The 21665-nt window shown below is 46.6% G+C and overlaps 1 protein-coding gene across 2 annotated transcripts; it reads right to left on the bottom strand.

Annotated features, from left to right (window-relative positions):
• Window positions 1-655: 655 nt before the first annotated feature.
• Window positions 656-21291, bottom strand: hgh1 (HGH1 homolog (S. cerevisiae)). Of its 2 annotated transcripts, none has more exons than XM_015958262.3 (9): window positions 21019-21291; window positions 18034-18172; window positions 17824-17961; window positions 17035-17186; window positions 16741-16841; window positions 12875-12973; window positions 3485-3576; window positions 3187-3309; window positions 656-927 (listed from the first exon to the last, which is right to left on the bottom strand). In XM_015958262.3, exons 1-9 carry the CDS (start codon window positions 21126-21128, stop codon window positions 745-747), a joined length of 1137 nt encoding a protein of 378 aa, XP_015813748.1. In that variant the 5' UTR covers window positions 21129-21291; the 3' UTR covers window positions 656-744. The 2 variants fall into 2 exon arrangements, with proteins under 2 accessions (XP_015813748.1, XP_070405671.1); XM_070549570.1 differs by lacking the exon at window positions 656-927 and adding an exon at window positions 980-1105.
• Window positions 21292-21665: the final 374 nt, after the last annotated feature.

Raw genomic sequence — 21665 nt, 5'->3', positions numbered from 1 at the left:
GAACCACATCAGTCTTACCAAGACACTGCTGAGGCATTCATGTACAAAAGGTCTCCATGATCCAGAACAGACAGAAATGTTGCCGTAACAAGTCGTTTTGTTGACTCAAAGGAAAAACAGTTTATTTCTAAAAAAGAAACCCAGTCTCTTTTGAGTTTCTTCACAAAATTATCTACATGGGCTTGAAGGGGAGGGAGTCATGGAGCCAGACACCAAGGTGTTTGTATGTGTGGACCATCTCTGTGGTTTTATTTTAATTAAATGAACACAAATCAGACATGTCATCTATGACATGACAGCAGAATCTCTTCTCTGCAGCATAGAAACTCCTGACCACATGACCAGATTTAAAGTAGTTTTCTCCATGTCTAATGCTCCCTCTGCCATCCTGGATGTGAAGCTAGCTAAACTCAACCATTTTTCCCTCAGCCCCTAAATTCACCATCTCACCGACTGTACTGCCAGAAAGCTCTTACACCAGAGTCTGGGTTTATTAGAGCTGCCACATTTTCCCATCGTTTTCTTTCTAAACTGTTGCCTAAAAGAACTCCAAATTCAAACCAGGCCTACACGAACCAAGATGTCTTCAATCAGTTCCACTCAGGTACCTGATGGATCTAATCCTAGAAAGAAAGAAAAAAACACCCCCAGAACGTTCAGAGAACAGAAACCCTTTAATGTCAGGAAAGTCCAGATTCAGAGATCAGAGGTCCTGGGCAGGGTCCGAGTTTTATACCCAAGGTCCTACACCCTCCCTTCTCTTTCTGTTTGCTCAGCATCGCTCTCCTCCCTTCTCCTCCTGGTCTCCTCCTCCAGCTCCTCCTGCTCTTTTGCATCGGCTTCTCTGAGTTTCTCTTCAACCTCCTCTGGGATGTTCACCTCTAGCAGGTTGTCCATCCCTTCTTCTGGCTCGTCCCCAATCAGTACCTGGAAAGACAAAGACAGCAGCACAAGGAATCACTGGCTTTGACCTCATATTGTTGCATTTCCACCCCCCACCCCCCCATGCCCCGCCCCCCTCTAAACAAGGTGACTTAACTTAATGCACCATGATGCCTGACTCAAGATCCCCAAAAAGACTTCGGTTTGTGTCCACAGGTGAGTTCTGCAAGAGGGACACACCTGGTCGTCAATCCTAAAACTGCTTACGCACAAAACGGCTCGGAAAACCACATAAGGGACCTTCCACACACACAGTATTTCCAAAGAGCAACTCGATGGAAAATGCGGGAACACACACACACACACACACACATGCATATGCACGCACGCACGCACACAGACATATGCTGTACAAATTACATCTGTAATAAAATAAAATAATTTTAAGAAAATCGATGATTGACTTGGTTGTCATCTGCAGCCGCATGTCTTGGACACTCAGGTGCAGAGAGGGGCGGAGCTGTCAATGGACAACTACCTGGTGAGTTGGCTCCAATGGTGGGGAGGATGCTGGTCAGGCCCAAACGTATTGTGAGGATTTGCTAGGAATGTCTGGTGGAGTCTCCTGTCAAAAGGAGATTCAATTCCTACCCATGACAGAACTTCCAAAACACTCTGGGAGAGGTGGGGAACATTGAGTCCGAATGGGCCTCCACAGTTGAGGAAGGTGACAACCAGGGCTGTGGCCGCAGGGTCATCAGTGCCTGTCGTGGCGGCAAGCCCCGAACCTGCTGGTGGACACTGGCAGTTAGGGTTTCTGTCAAGCTGAACAAAGAGTCCTATCTGGTCTTTTTGGCCAGCTCTATACCCTTAGGGGGATCCTGGAGGGTGCGTGGGAATTTGCCCAACCAGTCTACATGTGTTTTGTGGATTTGGAGAAGGCGTTTGACCGTGCCCCTCGGGGGACCCTGTGGGGGGTAGTCCGGGAGTATGGGGTACCAGGCTGTTAGGTCCCTGTATGACCGGTGTCAGAGCTTGGTCCGAACTGCCGGCAGTAAGTCGGGCTTGTTCCCAGTGAGAGTTGGACTCCACCAAGGCTCCCTTTTGTCACAGATTCTGTTCATAACCTTTATGGACAGGATTTCTACGCACAGCCAAGGTGTTGAAGGCATCCGTTTTGGTGGCCTGAAGATCAGGTTTCTGCTTTTTGCAGATGATGTGGTCCTGTTGGCTTCATCGGAACTTAATCTTTGGGTGGTGGCTGAAAGAACAAGATCGCGGACACAAGCGGCCAAAATGAGTTTTTTCCACAGGGCATCTGGGTCCTCCCTTAGAGATAGGATGAGAAGCTCGGTCATCTGGGAGGGGCATGCCAAAGTGGCTGGGGAGAGGCAAGTCTGGGCCTTTATGCTTAGGCTGCTGCCCCCGCGACTCGACTCTGGATAAGTGGAAGAGAATGGATGGATGGATTTTTAAGATGTTACTTACATATGTCTTCCAATCACTGATTGGTGCATTAATTGTGCCACGTCTCATGCAACAGTTTATCTCAAACTATAACCTGAAGCAGTACAGCAGCAAACCGGGCAGAGGTGCAGCTGTCAGGTTTCCTTACAGTTGTCAGAACCAGCTTCCTCTAGCGAGGATTAGCCGACCATCGGGCTGATGTTTGTTTGATATGATGAATATTTCTTGCCTAAATCCCTTTGGGGTTAAATTAGATGTTTTCATTAATGGTTCCCTGTAGATCTCTAATTTCCCTCTGGGATTAATAAAGTATCTTTGATTTGGAAAAGACAGCGATCCCTCCCTGCGCACCATTGTGCCACTTTTATTGATAGTATCATGATTATTGGCAATAGGCTGCATATGACCAATTCTTTACATTTTTTTTAATTTATGTATAGGTGCTGATCGCTCTGCAGCTCCTGAGCCCACCGATGCTGCAGCATCATGCCGCTGGATGGGAATAAAATAAGTTTTCTGTGCCTGTTGAGTCCCAGAGCCTGGGTTGTCATGGTTACCAGTAAGCAGGTTTATTTATACGCACAATATTCATAATGTAGTTTGCATTGTCCATTTATGGTAGAGAACGGGTGTGTAGGGGCGGGATTTGATCCAGAAACACCTGAACTTATTTCTAGGACAGGTGTGGTGTCAGCAGAGTTTTACATGTCGGATAATTAGTTTGCGTTAGTATATTTTTGTTTTTTGGCTGAGTGTAAAGGTTTTAGTGGAGATTCTACACCAGGTTGTATAAATGAGGCCTCTGGCCCTTTGGACACGGCCTTAGATGCTTCCTACCTGGACGAGTTTCTCGCAGACTGCTGCAACGTGAGCGTCTTTCTCCCAGCGGTGCAACTCCCTTATCACTGGATAAACATTCTTGTCCTTCAGCATTCGTCTGCCGGCTTTGGTCGCCGTCAGCTGAGTGGGAGACAGATGTGTTGAGTTTGATATTGTGTGTGTGTGTGTGTGTGTGTGTGTGTGTGTGCGCGTGTGTGTGCGTGCGTGCGTGCGTGTGTGTGTGTGTGTGTGTGTGTGTGTGTGTGTGTGTGTGTGTGTGTGTGTGTGTGTGTGTGTGTGTATGTGTGATCAGTACCAACAACAGCGCCTCCAGCAGCATCTTCCGTAGGTCGGGGTCCTCCTCTCGTCTCTTGTCCTCGGGGAGGAACTGCAGGTCCACAGGGAGACCTATGGACAACATACCAGCTGAATGTATCCTCACTCACCCATGGTTCCTAAATCTATCCCTGCCCCGACCCCCACCACATTGTTCCCAGGAAGTCTCAGGATTTGTTTTTCAACCAAGCTGGTTCCAGAGCCGGATCGGTGCCAGAGCCCGACCTGGCACTGGTTTTTTCATTTTCAACTGTTGTAGCACCAGTTTTCTGGTTCAAAACTGGTGCTGAACTGCTTTCTGCCCCACTCACATGGTGATGCAACCATTACAAAATAGAGTCACCGCTGAGCACCCAACTGTCATTTTCAGTTGATAACTATGGAAGCTAACACAAGCCAACTCAGTCTAGAGTGGTGTTGGGTATTTTTATAAATGTACCTTTTTGAGACCTAAAAGATGCCCATTACACATCATGAATCTCTGTGTTGGTATGTTCATAAAAAGGTTGAGCAAAGATGTTAATTGAGAGAACTCTGTAACTCTGTAGCTTGGGAAGGTCCGCCTTCTCCCCCCATCCATTTGGTGAATAAAACCACTGAAGACTCTTGAGGAAGGGGGAGTCGCCTGGCAGCTAGCTCTGGAGAGAGTTATGTGTCATGGTGATCTCCCCCTCATTTGGCTAATTCAGTGTAAAATGTCTTCCTTGTTGTCATGTGTGTTTATTTCAGGTTCCAGGGTTATGGAGGTTAAATATTATCTACCAGATAATTGGAGAATGCAGGTATACAGAGCAGGTGAGGAGAAAGCTTTGAGGCTGAAGCAGAGTGGGGGCTGGTTGAGCCACACACACACATGGACATTACAAATAATCAATTTACTCTCTCTCTCTATCAAAAGGTGTGTCGTCCTTTAAGGTAATATGGGATAAAATCAAATTACCTAACAAGTGGGTAACGGATCCTAACAGAAGCATTGGTGTTTAGGCTTCAGCATGCTGGTTACTGGTTGAATGGAACAGATTTCCCAGCATGCTGTGTTCTTTAAGAAATGTTGAAAATTAAAATTTACTACGGTTTTAGTTTTATTGTTTGAATGCTGTTAAGCATTCAAACTATTGTTTTCCTGTTTTTCTTTCTTTCTTCTTCTTCTTATTCTGCTTCCGTACACTTTTTGAACCTCCTCTTCTTCTTCAAATTTTGAGCTATTTCAACAATTTTATATCAAAACGTTCAGCTTGTTAAGTTCTTTCCGGCTATTACTTTTGGCATTGATATCTTTAAAATTTTTCGAGATATTAAGCTTTTTCTGCGAAAATTTTCCCATTGAAATGAATGGGATTCGTCAATTTTCAGCAAATTCCTATCACTTTTTTGACCTCAAACTCTATAGGGTTCCTTTTAACTCAGAGACTTCATTCAAAGTTTAACAAACTCACAAGACTTTCCTGTTTAACATATTAAAGAGGCTTTTTGATATCTTTTACGGTTTTTCTAAAATGGCAGGTAGAAGTTGAGGTACGACTTGAAATTTTCAGAAAAATTCACAAAAGTTATAATGGGGAAAGATGGGAGCAGTGACCCTCCCTTGCTCCATTTCCGGCGTTGTCCCGAGATTACCGTAGGTCCGATTGAAATGAGACACATGCTGGCTTACAACTAACGAATATACCTTCGTTTTGAGCTATGATTCATGACTACTCCAAACACTGTGGTCGTACGGTTCATTTGATTGAGAAAATTCAAATTTAAAAAAATGTCTCTCACCACTCTAAATGTTTAAATTCATTCAGCTCATTTTGACAGTTTAGCTTAGTTTCAGCTTCACTTCAGCTATTCAGCAGCCTCAGCAATCCGTTTCTGAATTCGGCTTATGCTACTCATTTCACAGTTCAACTAAATATAAAAATTAAACTGTTAAACTAGTCCTACTCAAACAACAAGAGTTTAGACATTTTTGCTGTCCAGATTTTTAAATAATGTTCAGATTTCAGTTTTCTGCTGTTTAGGATTGTTTTCTCCGTTCTTCACTTTTTGTGCTTTTTGCTTCTAAATCTTTCAAAAACATTCAGCTCATTTTAACTGTTTTGCTTAGTTTCAGCTTCAGCAATTAGTTTCTGAATTCAGCATATGATGCTAATTTCACAGTTCAGCTAAATGTAAAAATTAAACTGTTAAACTAGTCCTACTGAAATAACAGGTGTTTAGACATTTTAGCTGTCCAGATTTTTATTTAATGTTCACAGATTTAAGTTTTTTTTTTTGCTATTTAGCATTATTTTTCTCTATTCTTCACTTACTTTTTGTGCTTTATTTGCTTGTTGGTGCTTTTTGCTTCAACATCTTTCAAGACATTTAGCTCATTTTGACAGTTTTGCTTAATTTCAGCTTCAGTTCAGCTGTTCAGCAGCTTCAGCTTACAGCTTCAGCTATCCAGCATTCAAACAGCATTTGTGCAATAAATGCAATTTTTCTAGTTCACAGTTGAAGTGAAATCAAATATACATGTATTAAAGAGCAGCCAAGCCTAGTTTTTAAGTTAGCAACAAGTGAGAAGAACCATGACTGGGAGGCTACCGACTAGTTAGAGCAGGAACTGGCTTTGGACGTCAGGACCCTGATAACCGTTCTGCATTTGTTCATCCCTGCTCTTTTAGACATTTACACATTTTGTGTTTCACTCTAGCTGCAAACGTTGATTAATCTAATTATTATTGATTTACTTTCTTTCTTTCGTCTTCCTCCTCCTAACTCCATAAGTCCCTGTGTGTCCTACAGCACCCGAAGGACAACAGACATGAAAAACACAAAAAAGTATGACGTGTAAAAACTGCTATTTCCTGAAGTGCTGCTACCAGACGTACAGTGAGCACGACTCGTGAGATTTGCTCTGCGGGGAAGCCGTACAGTTTGAGCTGAAGCTAAACTCTACAAGTGAAAAAGTCACAAGCTTCGGATTAGTGGACAGCCCGCTCTGCCTCCTGGGCTGCTGGTGTAGAAGAAGGCACTATGCAAATTCATACCATTCAGCGTTGACCATTCCCTGGAATCCTCCACCATCTCCTTTTTAACTCCTCCTTGAACCGTCACCTTATCGTGGTGGAGGAGTTTGAGTGCCCTAATGATCCTAGGAGCTATGTTGTCTGGGGCACTTAGTGCCCCTGGTAGGGTCTCCCATGACAAATTGGTCTTAGGTGAAGGGTGAGACAAAGAACGGTTCGAAGGATCTTTCATGGCGGTTAAAACGAAGAGTCGGAGTACCCGGCCCGGAGGGTTACCGGGGTCCCACCCTGGAGCCAGGCCTGGGGTTGGGGCCCGTGAGCGAGCGCCTGGTGGCCGGGCTTTCGCCCATGGGGCCCGGCCGGGCCCAGCCCGAACCGGATACATGGGCTCGTCCAACTGTGGACCCACCACCCGCAGGAGGAACATGAAGGGTCCGGTGCAATGCGAATCGGGTGGCAGACCAAGGCGGGAGCCTTGGCGGTCCAATCCCCGGACAAGAAAACTAGTTTTTGGGACATGGAACGTCACCTCGCTGGCGGGGAAGGAGCCGGAGCTTGTGGCAGAGGTTGAGCGGTACCGGCTAGATATAGTCGGACTCACCTCGACACATTGCATTGGCTCTGGAACCCGAGACCTGGAGAGGGGTTGGACACTCTACTTTGCTGGAGTTGCTCCGGGTGAGAGGCGGAGGGCTGGGGTTGGCTTTTTGTTAGCCCAGAGACTCTCTGCCTGTGTGTTGGGGTTTACCCCGGGGGACAAGAGGGTAGCTTCCTTGCGCCTTCGGGTCGGGGAATGGGTCCTGACTGTTGTTTGTGCTTATGGGCCAAATATCAGTTCAGAGTACCCACCCTTTTTGGAGTCCCTGGGACGAGTGCTAGATAGTGCTCCATCAGGGGACTCCATTGTCCTGCTGGGGGACTTCAATGCTCACGTGGGCAATGACAGCTTGACCTGGAGGGGTGTGATCGGGAGGAATGGCCCACCTAATCTGAACTCGAGCGGTGTTTTGTTATTGGACTTCTGTGCAAGCCGCAGTTTGGCCATAACGAACACCATGTTCGAACATAAGGATGCCCACCGGTACACTTGGTACCAGGGCAGCCTAGGTCACAGGTCGATGATAGATTTTGTAGTCGTATCATCTGACCTGCGGCCGTATGTTTTGGACACCCGAGTGAAGAGAGGGGCGGAGCTGTCAACTGATCACCACCTGATGGTGAGTTGGATCAGATGGCAAGGGAACATGCCGCGTAGACCTGGCAGACCCAAACGCATAGTGAGGGTCTGCTGGGAACGCCTGGCAGAAGAACCTGTCAAGACGGTCTTCAACTCCCACCTCCGGCAGAGCTTTGACCACGTCCCGAGAGCAGTGGGGGACATTGAGTCCGAGTGGGCCTTGTTCCACTCTGCGATTGTCGAGGCGGCTGTTGCTAGCTGTGGTCGTAAGGTGGCCGGTGCCAGTCGTGGTGGCAACCCCCGTACCCGCTGGTGGACACCAGAGGTTCGGGGAGCCGTCAGGCTGAAGAAGGAGGCCTACAGGGTGTGGATGGTCTGTGGGTCTCCGGAGGCAGCAGACAGGTACCGGATAGCCAAGCGGGGTGCAGCAGTGGCAGTTGCCGAGGCAAAATCTCGGGCGTGGGAGGAGTTTGGTGAGGCCATGGAGAAAGACTATCGATCGGCTCCAAAGAGGTTCTGGCAAACTGTCTGGCGCCTCAGGAGAGGAAGGCAGCAACTCGCTCACACTGTTTACAGTGGGGATGGGGAGCTGCTGACGTCAACTGAGGCTATAGTCGGACGGTGGAAGGAATACTTTGAGGAGCTCCTCAATCCCACCAATGCGCATTCCGAGGAGGAACCAGAGCTGGGAGGCCTGGGGATGGACTGTCCGATCTCGGGGGCAGAAGTTGCTGAGGTAGTCAAACAACTACACAGCGGCGGAGCCCCGGGGGCGGATGAGGTTCGTCCTGGGTATCTCAAGGCTATGGATGTTGTAGGGCTGTCATGGTTGACACGTCTCTACAACATTGCGTGGTCATCGGGGGCAGTTCCTAGGGAGTGGCAGACCGGGGTGGTGGTCCCCATCTTTAAGAAGGGTGACCTGAGGGTGTGTTCCAACTATAGGGGGATCACACTCCTCAGCCTCCCTGGAAAGGTCTACGCCAAGGTACTGGAGAGGAGGGTCCGATCGATAGTTGAATCTCAGATAGAGGAGGAGCAATGTGGTTTTCGTCCTGGCCGTGGAACTGTGGACCAGCTCTATACCCTTGCAAGGGTGATGGAGGGGGCATGGGAGTTTGCCCAACCAATCCACATGTGCTTTGTGGATTTGGAGAAGGCTTATGACCGTGTCCCCAGGGGCACCCTGTGGGGGACGCTCCAGGAGTATGGGGTGGGTGGCTTTCTGTTAAGGGCCATTCAGTCCCTTTACCAGAGGAGCGTGAGTTTGGTCCGCATAGCCGGTAGTAAGTCGGACCTGTTCCCAGTGAGGGTTGGACTCCGCCAGGGCTGCCCTTTGTCACCGGTTCTGTTCATCACTTTTATGGACAGAATTTCTAGACGCAGCCGTGGTGTGGAGTGTGTCGAGTTTGGTGGCAGGAGAATCTCGTCTCTGCTTTTTGCGGATGATGTGGTCCTCCTAGCTTCATCCAGCTCTGACCTTCAGCTCTTGCTGGGTAGGTTCGCGGCCGAATGTGAAGCGGCTGGGATGAGGATCAGCACCTCCAAATCTGAGACCATGGTTCTCGACCGGAAAAGGGTGGCTTGCCACCTCCGGGTCGGGGGAGAGGTCCTACCTCAAGTGGAGGAGTTTAAGTATCTCGGGGTCTTGTTCACGAGTGAGGGTAGGAGGGATCGGGAGATCGACAGGCAGATTGGTTCGGCGTCTGCAGTGATGCGGACGCTGAGCCGATCTGTCGTGGGGAAGAGGGAGCTGAGCCAGAAAGCCAGGCTCTCGATTTACCGGTCGATCTACGTCCCAATCCTCACCTATGGTCATGAGCTTTGGGTAATGACCGAAAGAACGAGATCGCGGATACAAGCGGCCGAAATGAGTTTCCTCCGTAGGGTGGCCGGGCTCAGCCTTAGAGATAGGGTGAGGAGCTCGGACATTCCGGAGGGACTCGGAGTAGAACCGCTGCTCCTCCGGATCGAAAGGAGCCAGTTGAGGTGGTTTGGGCATCTGGTCAGGATGCCTCCTGGACGCCTCCCCGGGGAGGTGTTTCGGGCATGTCCTGCCGGCAGAAGGCCCCCGGGACGACCCAGGACACGTTGGAGAGGTTACATCTCCAATCTGGTCCGGGAACGCCTTGGGGTCCTGCCGGAGGAGCTGGTGGACAAGGCCGGGGAGAGGATGGCCTGGAGCTCCCTAATTGGGATGCTGCCCCCGCGACCCGGACCCGGATAAGCGGAGGAAGACGACGACGATCTCCTTTTTAAACCCACAATCTTTATAGTTATTTTCAAGAACGTGTATATATTCAGCCTCTCTTATGTGTTTCGTTGTTTTTACTCTACTATTTTGCTCCTGTTGTAAATCTCCACAATTCCCCACTCAAAGGCTTTATTTGTACCAGAAAGTAAATTTGCTGTGCAGCGGGTGAGGCGTAAAGATCAAACACAATGTTGAAGCTATTTTGTTTGTTTTGCATTATGCTTTTTGTTTATTATTTTGGCTAATTAGTTTATTGGTCAGGTGTGGGTGATTATCTGTATAAATAGGTCAAGGTGGGTGGAGCAGCGAGGGCTGCGAGGGGACATGGTTTTTTACCACAGAGACAGAGAAGACGCAAAAATCTGTGATCTTGCTTCTTGAGTTAATAAACCACTACCAAACGCAATTTTGGCATGGACATTGCTTGGTTTGAATCCTTTTTTACCCGTGCGTAAAGCCTAACCCTTGATGTAGCCCAGGGGCCATTTGAAAGTATTTGATTAGTTTTTGTTTAAGTTTTATGGACAAATAGCCAATACACACAATATTACAAAACAATAAAAAAGGAAAAACAAACATGATCACAACATAATGACCACTCAGGAGACTTGAGTTCTGTTGAACTTGTTTTTTATAAAGCAATTAGTACGGCCAACAGCACAGTGTTGAGGTGATATGGACCAATAAAGGGTCGTGGAACTGCATCCAGACAGAGGCAGCCGGACCTCATAGTGGTATCCAGCCAGCCTCTTCTTGTGTCGGGGCTCATACTGGCTCATACTGGCTCATACTGGACCACGTCTCTGTCTGATTCAGTCAGCTCTGGTTGTAGCAATTCCAAACAAAAGCATAAAACCAACTAGGGATGCACCGATACCGATACTGGTATTGGTATCGGTGCAGATACCGATACGATACTGGTATCGGTAAAAGTTAACTGATACCAGGAACCGATACCAATGCAGTTGCTTGAAAATGGCTTCACTGTAACTTGTCATTTCTGTTCACCTAATATTTTAGTTTTGTGATTATTGTTATTCATATATTTTACTTTTATTCTACCTCAGTATTTTCCTGTTGAAAGCAGAGAAGAAAATAAAATCTGTATTCCAAATCATTGCATTTTTTGTGGTAGAAGTATAGGTATCGGTAATCGGTATCGGTGAGTATTCAGATCCAAGTATCGGTATCGTATCGGTTTGGAAAAAAGTGGTATCGTTGCATCCCTAAAACCAACTCAGTCAAAGCACAACAGAACTAAGTCAGCAGTTTTATCAGAATCAAAGGATGAGAGTTTCTCAGGCAAAAGAGACACTGATTCACCCTTTCATAAGACAGCCTGATAATATGCCTGAAATGTCAGTTTGCTGGTGATACTGAGCTATTTGTGCTCTTCGACACTTTCCACATCGATCAGCATATCTTTGGTTTTATTAACGTACAGCCAGAGAAAGGATTCATCACCCAGGTTGGGCATTGAGCATCGACTGGAACTGGGACTAACTGTCAGTTTTTCCCGGAATCGTTCAAAGTTTTTATTTTGATTCCCAGGTTGCTGACCAGAAAAAGAATCTGAGGCCGATCTCTGGGAAAAAAAATAATAATAAAAAAACCGTGATCTGCGAATTCTGATCAACGCTTTTCAGAGCTGATCACACCGGCTGTCTGTGGGCGTGAGCGTCAGAAGGCTGAGCAACACTCTGTAGAATAATTAAAGTCATCATGCTAGAGCAGCTTTCTCTGTGGTGGACCACACCGGGTTCGGCAACTAGGAGCCGATACAGGTGATAAATAAATAACGTTACTGACGCTACCACTTCGAGAGTCTGAAGGACTCGTGTCATCACTAGTATCAGCGCCACCTCGGCGGTGGGGCTAAGGCTTTCTTGTGACATTATTTTGGGAGCAGGTCCTTCAGTTAATATAACGTCAGACTTGCGTTTTAACCAGCGGTCCATGTTTGGGTCCAGGCCTTAAATGACAACCATTGGTGTATTAGCAAGAGAGGAAGCTCATCTTTTAATAAGTGGGGAGAAGAAGAGTGCAGCGCACGAAGGGTGTAGTGGAAGCGGTTTCTCTCACGACTACGTTCATGTTCGCTGTATGCGGGAATTTCCCGCATTATAAAACCCAAATTTGCGAGAATCATTTGTATAATGCGCAATGCCCGCAATCCCGCTGTGAATTTCAGGCCCTGCAATAAGGTCACATTTTCTTCTGCTGTGCCGTGGTCAGTGTTGTCTGTTGGAGGGCGGTCTTTGAGTAGAGGAGTTGGATGGCTCCTTTTGCATTTGCTACACGTGGCTCTGCTCTTGCAGTCTTTAGAATTAGGACCCTTCCTCAGACATGCGAAACAGTTTGTTTTCATGTACATGTTTTTCTTACCATCAGCAAACACCTGTGAGTTTGGGGCACTTATGTATTGTGTGACTTTCTCTACAGCAAAAACACTTACTCACGTTTGAGTTTTGTGTTGGTGCATCTCTTAAATTTGTTTCCTCTGAGTTAGACTTAGTTGCAGATGTTGGGTTGTAATGTTTGTTTACATTGGTGATGAAGGCATTCATCTTTGTGCGTTTGGCTTCTCTTACTGTTAATTCTGAAGGTGGTTTTAAGGCATGTAAGGATGACACAGGGTTGCAAGCTATGCTTGGAAATGAAATGAGCAAACTTCTCAAAGCTTGCATAGTCGTTTTCTTGATCGAGCTGTTCTGTTACATCTGGATGTTATCCAGTCTGGGAGTCTGACTAGCAACTTCTGGTTTTCCTCACAGTTGTTTCAGCACTTGAATCCTTTATGTGTCCTAAAATTCAGCCTGTTTTTAAGTTTCACATGACACTTTCAACACTTTAGGATAATAAACAAACCAGGAAGTTTCTGGTCAAGTCAGACTAGATTAATCAACCCCTGAAAAAATAAATCTAACTGGCCAGACTCACCTTCATTTTCTTCCTCCGTCAGCTCCTCAGGACCGGCCAGCGGCAGCAGCAGGAATGGCAGGATGTCTACAGCCTCACTTAGCAACCACTGGTGATGAGCTGCAGAGAAGATCAGACCCTAATATGAGGACCATGGACCTATGTTCCAAGGAGGTGGAGGTCAAACTTTTACTTCTAAAAAATCCAAAAATGGACAGCTTAATTTATTCTGGATGAATTACATCATTTGTTATTTTTACTCATCTCAAAGTCGGCCCAATCTCCAGGACAGGACCCATCTGCTCCACCAAGAGATAAATTAACTCTGGACCACCATCAGATAGCTGGCCTTTCTGAGGAACACCCAGTGGACCCAGGTCCTGTCACCAACTGCTTTACCTTTAACCCTTGGTACAACCCAGCAAAGGGTCAAAGGACACCCGCAGCCTTGATCCAGTCTATGAGCCTGGTATTCCCCAGGGCAGCGCCTTGGGCCCACTTGTTTTTATCAGGCCCGAGCAGCGAAGGCCTATTGTATCTGCTCTGAGTATTATTTTTCTTCCGCCACTTCAAATGGCTTTTTAGAGGTCTAAACAAATCCCCCCCCAAAATCACCAATTTGTGCACAAATATACACTCACCTAAAGGATTATTAGGAACACCTATTCAACTTCCCTTAATGCAATTATCTAATCAACCAATCACGTGTCAGTTGCTTCAATTCATTTAAGGGTGTGGTCCTGGTCAAGACAATCTCCTGAACTCCAAACTGGATGTCAGAATGGGAAAGAAAGGTGATTTAAGATATTTTGAGCGTGGCATGGTTGTTGGTGCCAGACGGGCCAGTTTGAGTATTTCACAATCTGCTCAGTTACTGGGATTTTCACCCACAACCATTTCTAGGGTTTACAAAGAATGGTGTGAAAGGGGAAAAACATCCAGTATGCGGCAGTCCTGTGGCGAAAATGCCTTGTTGATGCTAGAGGTCAGAGGAGAATGAGCTGACCGATTCAAGCTGATAGAAGAGCAACTTTGCCTGAAATAACCACTCGTTACGACCGAGGAATGCAGCAAAGCATTTGTGAAGCCACAACACGCACAACCTTGAGGCGGATGGGCTACAGCAGCAGAACACCCCAACGAGTACCACTCATCTCCACTACAAATAGGAAAGAGGCTACAATTTGCACGAGCTCACCAAAATTGGACAGTTGAAGACTGGAAAAATGATGCCTGATCTGATGAGTCTCCATTTCTGTTGAGACATTCTAATGGCAGAGTCAGAATTTGGCGTAAACAGAAGGAGAACATGGATTCATCATGCCTTGTTACCACTGTGCAGGCTGGTGGTGGTGGTGTAATGGTGTGGGGGAAGTTTTCTTGGCACACTTTAGGCCCCTTAGTGGGCATGGTTAAAATGCCACAGGCTTCCTGAGCATTGTTTCTGACCATGTCCATCCCTTCATGACCACCATGTACCCATCCTCTGATGGCTACTTCCAGCAGGATAATGCACCATGTCACAAAGCTCCAATCATTTCTAATTGGTTTCTTGAACATGACAATGAGTTCACTGTACTACAACGGTCCCCACAGTCACCAGATCTCAACTCAATAGAGCATCTTTGGGATATGATGGAACAGGAGCTTGGTGCCCTGGATGTGCATCCCACACATCTCCATCAGCTGCAAGATGCTGTCCTATCAATATGGGCCAACATTTCGAAAGAATGCTTTCAGCACCTTGTTGAATCAACTCCACGTAGAATCAAGGCAGTTCTGAAGGCCAAAGGGGGTAAAACACCGTTATTAGTGTGGTGTTCCTAATAATCCTTTAGGGGAGTGTAGATTGTACATGAAATGTACGTATTTCAAAACCATTGCGAATGTCGCAAAAGAAATAGCTCAACAGCGCCCTCTAGAAAAAGAAAAATCTCACTCCTTTAAAAAATGTTTATAGTAGAGTTATGAAATTTGGTACACTTGTAGTACTTACCATGCTGCACAGAAAAGTCTCATGCACCTATGTCATAAAAATGAACAAGAAGTCAGCCATGTTTGATCAAAAACACCATTTTGACCCCAAAATGGCTGTTTGTAGAGTCTGTATTTGATCATACAACTCCTTCAATTTTCACTTGATCAACTTGAAATTTGTGTGTAATTGCTCAAAAGTAATAGGCAATTAAAAAGAGCCCAAAAAAATTGTTTTCGTATATGCTGAAAAGGCGGGACCAGGAACCAAACTTTAACCACCCAACAAAAATATAAATGGTTATAATTTCGGGAGAGAGGTCCTGCCTCAAGTGGAGGAGATCAAGTATCTCGGGATCTTGTTCACAAGTGAGGGAAGGAGGAAGCAGGAGATAGACAGGCAGACTGGGGCAGCGCCTGCAGTGATGCGGACGCTGAACGGGTCTGTTATGGTGAAGAAGGAGCTGAGCCAGAAAGCAAGGCTCTTGATTTACCGGTTATCTACCGCCCAGTCCTCACCTTTGGTCATTGGGTAATGACTGAAAGAACAAGATCGCAGATACAAGCGGCGGAAATGAGTTTTCTCCGCGGGGTGGCTGGGCTCAGCCTTATGGATAGGGCGAGGAGCTCGGACATTCAGGAGAGACTCGGATTAGAACCGCTGCTCCTCCATATCGAGAGGAGTCAGTTGAGGTGGTTTGGGCATCTTGTTAGGATGCCTCCTGGATGCCTGCCCAGTGAGGAGTTTAAGGCATGTCCTGCCTGCAAGAGGCCCCCTGGTCGACCCAGGACACGTTGGAGAGGTTATATCTCCAATCGGGTCTGGGAACGCCTTGGGGTCCTGCCGGAGGAGCTGGTGGAGGTGGCTGGGGAGAGGACGGTCTGGAACTCCCTAGTTGGGATCCTGCCTCCGCGACCCGGACCTGGATAAGTGGAGGAAGACGACGAGACGTCTTGCGCCCCTGGTTGCAACACTAGGGGGGAGTGGCACTGAGCTGCGATGGCCAAATGACGCTGCTTGATTATTTCTAAATAAATATAAATCTTCAGAAAGAACATGACGTGTTCTTTTCTTACACAATTTAGTAAAAGTTATTTTTCAACACATGAAAAATAGAGCGAGAGGGAAACAAGTCGAAGACACATAAGAGCAGCCAAACAAGAAGCAGAAAGTACAATAAAGACATCAGCTGTAACAGACCACTGCACAAGGGGAAACCACATAATGGACTGAGACGGTACACGGATCATAAACACAGAACAACAGAAATATAAAAGATGGATCAAAGAAGCGACTGAGATAAGGAGACGTGGACACGGGACCATAAACAGAGACGATGAAACATACACATTGCCTCTGTCAGCGCCCCAGGGCAGCTGTGGCTACATCGTAGCTCATCACCATCAGTGTGTGAATCTGTGTGAATGGATGAATGATACACTGTAGTGTAAAGCGCTTTGGAGTCCTTACTCTGAGAGGCGCTATACAAGTGCGGGTCATTTATCATCAGGCATGGGACTGTGTCATCAGCAAGGAGGAGGCGGGCAGTAGAGGGCGACACCGTCCTCTGCTGCCTGCGGATAAAAGGACGTGACGCCACCATCATCGGCGATCTCTGAGGATGGCTAGAGCTACTAACTGGAACATGTCAGGTAAACAAATAACTTTTACTAAACTGTGTAAATGTAGGTCTAGATTTTATCATCTAAGCATCCCTCAGGAATCCCCGCACCATCTAGCTGATCATCTGCAGTCAGATCAGCAGCCCAGATGCTGCTGGAGATCCTCAAAAATCTGAGTCAGGTGTGTGTGTGTGTGTGTGTGTGTGTGTGTGTGTGTGTGTGTGTGTGTGTGTGTGTGTGTGTGTGTGTGTGTGTGTGTGCGTGCGTACGTGCGTGTGTGTGTTTCTTACTGTGGTCAAAGCAGCAGTTACGGAGAGTCCCAATAACTCCGCCCCTTCTCACAACTGATTCCTTGTACTGGGTGAAGGGGAGTAATCTCTGAATCACATACCTGAAACACACGCACGCACACACAGCCCTCAGTTCAATCTAATAGATGCTTCATTAGGTGTGTGTGTGTGTGTGTGTGTGTGTGTGTGTGTGTGTGTGTGTGTGTGTGTGTGTGTGTGTGTGTGTGTGTGTGTGTGTGTGTGTGTGTGTGTGTGTGTGTGTGTGTGTGTGTGTGTGTGTGTGTGTCCAGCCACCTGTCCCGGTCCATCATGTAGGTTCTGGCCTGGGGTAGCTGAGTCAAGTTGGACAGGAGAGGACCCAGGTAGTGCATCTTGGCTTTCTGATTGTAGTTTTCATCACAGAAGATTGCCACCAGTTTAGCCAGACCAATGTCCTCCTGCAGGACCTGAAAGAGACAATAACAACAATTACAACATTAACAACAACAACAACAATAATAAGGGATTCATTTTATAGCCCTCATTATTCACACACTGCTGGTGCTGGTAAGCTACTATGTAGCCACAGCTGCCCTGAGACGGTCTGACAGAGGCGAGGCTGCCATTTGTGCTATCAGCCCCTCTGACCACCACCAACATAGGCAAGTGTCTTGCCCAAGGACACTACAGAAGAGTACCCTTGCGAGAGCTGACATCATCCCACCCATCTATCCTGTCTTAGCTTCCCAACACTGGCTGTCTGTTAAATTCAGAATAGATTTTAAGATCCTCCTTCCCACATATGGCCCGCATTTACTTTCATTTTGAATAAAGTTGCTGGTCAGAGCTCAGCATTAACTCCCTACGTCATCAAGACACCTCCTTCTGCTGCGCCAAGGCACAATCTCCGTTTATAAGACTGACAATTACCACAATATTACTACCAAGCGAGGCGGAACAAATGCCGCAAAAAAACAAAAACTAAACACCAGTTTGGTTGGAGTCCTGGCTGGTTTTACTGGTCAACAGGCTGATGTCCATCACACATGGTTAATCATTAAGTGGGCCCACTTCAGCGTGGCTGTATAAAGATGCTAGAATGACCTCAAACACCGTCCTGCAGGTCTTCTCGTGCCGGGTCAGGTTTGACAGAATGGTGCAGATCTGATCGGAGAACAAGTATCCTGGGTCCAAAAGGTTCTTCAACAACAGTGGAAGAACTTTGACCTTATTCACTATAACCTGGAGAACACAAAGACAGGTGAGAGGTGGTAACCAACTACAGAGGTACCGAGACCCAGAACCAAGACTCACCTGATGCAGCGTCTCATCGGCAGACAAGTTAATGAGGATGTGGTAACAGTCCTTCACTATAGCAACAGATGGGTCAGAGGTCAGCTCCACCAGCGCGGCTATCAGCTCGGGTTTGGAGTGGAGGAAACGGCACCCGTCTCTGGAAGCAGAACTCCAGCTGTCAGTGCAGCGCATCAGCCATGTCTAAATAATTATTCTTGCCAATGTGTTTAGCTTTTTTGTCAAGTTTACTGATTAGAAGAAAACAATAAAGAAAGGTGAGATATTAAGGGCTGCATGGCAGCGCAGTTGTTAGCACTGTTGCCTCGCAGCAAGAAGGTTGCAGGTTCAAAACTCGGCTGTGCTCTTCCCATGCATGCAACAATGCGACGCGGCACAGGAGTTAAGTGCTTGCCCCGTAATCGGAAGGTTGCAGGTTCGAGCCCCGCTCAGTCTGTCGCTGTCGTTGTGTCCTTGGGCAGGACACTTAACTCCTTGCCTGCTGGTGGTGGTCTGAGGGACCGGTGGTGCCAGTGCTCGGCAGCCTCGCTTCTGTCAGTGCGCCCCAGGGCAGCTATAGCTACATTGTAGCTCATCCCCACCAGGGTGCGAATGTGTGTGTGAATGGGTAAATGACTGATTGTGTTGTAAAGCGCCTTGGGGGGTTCCAGGACTCTAGAAGGCGCTATATCAAATACAGGCCATTTACCATTTACCATGCATGGGTTTCCTCTGGGCACTCCGGTTTCCTCCACAGATCACAACATGCCCTATAGCAGGGATTCCCTAAGTGTGGTGCACGCACCCCTGGGGGTACGAGAGCTGCCGCTAGGGGGGTGCGCGAGGTGAAAAGTGTAATGGCTGCGCAGCTCAGAGAAGTCTGTCATATGTCACCATTAGCGTAGCCAGAAACTCATTTGTGGGTGGGCCTAAGAAAACATAAGTGGGCACAAAAACATAAAAACTTTTAAGAGGTTTTATAACAACATTTTTCATTCCAGGTCAAATTAAGATATTAGCTTCTATTTTGGGATGACGTATTAAAGTCGGTCCGCTCCAGCCAGTGACTTCGAACCTGATCACAACTCATGTTACTGCAGCATTTGTTATTCCAGTCCACGTGGCAGCGGATCGCAGATTCAGCCACACCATAAAAAAGCAACAAGTCGGTCTGAGGCAAAAGTGAACCTCATGGCTATATCTTTTCCATATTTTCCCCTATAGACATTTGATTACGCACAAGTAGGTGGCCAGTTCAGGTTTACGCAGAGCAGAAGGAAGGAGAGCGCTCTGGCCGCACAGGTTAAACGTTCCTAATTTAAGAAAACCATTAAATTGCATTGTGTGCTACCTGGGCACTCTAAATATTTATTTAAAATTAAATCAAAGGAAATTGTAATGGTATCAAATGTTTATTAATTACTATTTAAAAAATGAAAGTGATGGGGAAAAAGGTCGTCATATTTTTTTAACCCTGTCTGTCGAGTGACTGTTTAGCTCGACGTCTGATATATATATATATATATATATATATATATATATATATATATATATATAGCCATGCCCTGATGTGGGGGCTGGGACACAGAAGGGGGTGCGTGGCTAAATAAGTTTGGGAACCGCTGCCCTATAGGTTAAGTATTGTACGTCACTTTGGATAAAATAAATAACATAAAATGTTCTTCACCAGCCACCTAACCTCCATTCTCTCCCTCCTAACGTCACCTCTACGGTTTCCAACCATGGAGTAAAAATGGACCCGGTTCTGAAAATGAATGCTCAGTCAAGTCCTGCTTCAACCTCCTTGTTTTCTAAATTAAAGCCCAACCTGAGTGTCTGTCTTCTAGAGTCAGTGATTCACACCTTCATCACATCCCAGCTGGACCACTCCAACTCCTGCTTGTACAGCATCAGTAAAGCTGCTCTGTCCAAACTTCAGCTCGTCCAGGACTCAGCAGCAAGGTTTCTGACTGGAGCTGACTTATTCTTAAATCACCCCATTGGTTGCCCATTCTTGCATTCAAATTGCTGGACAGTAAGGCACCTCCCTATCTGAGCAAACTCCTTCATTTCTACCACCCTCCTCGTGCTCCTAGACCTGCAGATCAGCTCCTCCTCACCGTCCCTAAGGCATGTTAGAAGATCTGCGGGCCTTTTTCTATCTGTGCCCCAAAACTTTGGAACACACTACCTCTCCAGGTTAGGCTAGCGCAGTACTGAGCAGCATGGATACATCAGAGGACTTCGCTGTAGTCGGTGTTCAAAGTGGATTAAAGACAGGACAGGATATATAATCAATCACATATACATAATATTAGAATACCGTGAACATGTAGAGATACTTTATCATGCAGTTGTTTGTCTGCTGTTCTTTGTACAGTCTTTATGAACACATATATTTGCACATTGATCAAAGCAATAATCCCTTTTCAGTTTTTGCCTCAGTGGCACAGAATCTGAGTCCAACACTGGATGATTGTACATGTTTTCATCTCTAGTCTCATGCTGCTATTATAACATCTTATACAATATATTTGTGTCATTACAACATCCTTGCTATAAATAATATACAATCTCTATTCTATTCTTATTTTTCTTTGTGTGAATCTGTTTTTCTTAACTTACCTGTAACTTTGCTGCCGGTGCACCAGAATTTCCTCAATAAGAGACAATGAAGGGCTTTATTATTGTTATTATTAATATTATTATTATTATTATTATTCTCACCAGCCTGTAGCTCTACTTTTTTCTCTAAACGCACCAGACTGATGCTTTTTAATATGAAATGTCCAAAGCTTGCTACGACCCTGCCAGCTCGGTATGGGTTACAGCAGGTTTTGTTGTTATGGGTCTAGGTCATGGTCTAGGTCCAGACGGAGACCCTAGTGTGGTGTAGCGACTGCTCTACAGACCTATTACACGTGCACCGATACGCCAGTGTGACGTCACTGGCATCAGCAAGCTGCTGTTATGCTCAGGTGAGCTGCGGATCCAGCAGCGACTCACCTGTGAGCAGACAGACCCAGCAGCGACTCTGTAGCCACGGCCTTGACATCCGGACGGGTCCCGATGGTCAGGAAGGACCGGAGCTCCGCGGCTTCACCGTCACTCAGCATCCTCTCCTCTCCAGTTCGGTCGGTCCTGAACAACCGAACCGCTGCACGAGTTATGTTCAGTTCTATAGAATCAGCCCACCTTTACATATATGCTTCACACACGTTCCGGTAAAACCCAAAACCACACGCAGAAGCAAACATGACTGGCAATTCGTCACTTCCGCCTTCTTCTTTGCGATGTTTTTGGTCGTGTCAAATTCTCTTATCGTCCGCCCCCTAGCGGCCGCTGGATGAACGCCTGCTCCAGTGGAACCGGTGGAAGCTGGTTCAACTCTGCAGCAGAACCCCTAACCAGTCAGACAGAACCAGAACTTTACAGAACAGCTGTTTGCTGCATAGACATTAAAGGCCCAATCCGAATAGTCGCCCTGCCTGCGGTCTCAGCAAAGTGCACTTGGTCAGGGCCGGCTTTGCCGACAGGCGACACAGGCGCAAAATTAAAAAAAATTTTTTTTTAAGTGTATTAAATTTATGTTTGCAATATGAAATGCACTCTCTATATGCTCAAAATTCCCCTCTGAAATGACATGAAATTAA

This window comes from Nothobranchius furzeri, chromosome 3 (assembly GCF_043380555.1).
Source record: "Nothobranchius furzeri strain GRZ-AD chromosome 3, NfurGRZ-RIMD1, whole genome shotgun sequence".
NCBI lineage: Eukaryota > Metazoa > Chordata > Actinopteri > Cyprinodontiformes > Nothobranchiidae > Nothobranchius > Nothobranchius furzeri.
Note: the sequence above shows the minus strand (reverse complement) of the source record. Positions and strands in the feature narration are given on the sequence as shown.

What these genes read in the sequence shown, in the direction of transcription:
- hgh1 (XM_015958262.3), bottom strand. Translation starts at nt 21,128, where the DNA reads ATGCTGAGTGACGGTGAAGCCGCGGAGCTCCGGTCCTTCCTGACCATC. An exon ending in TGCTGGAGGCGCTGTTGTTG is followed by an intron (nt 3,310 to 3,484) that starts GTACTGATCACA and finishes TCTCCCACTCAG; the next exon opens with CTGACGGCGACCAAAGCCGG. An exon ending in TCTGCGAGAAACTCGTCCAG is followed by an intron (nt 928 to 3,186) that starts GTAGGAAGCATC and finishes TTGTCTTTCCAG; the next exon opens with GTACTGATTGGGGACGAGCC.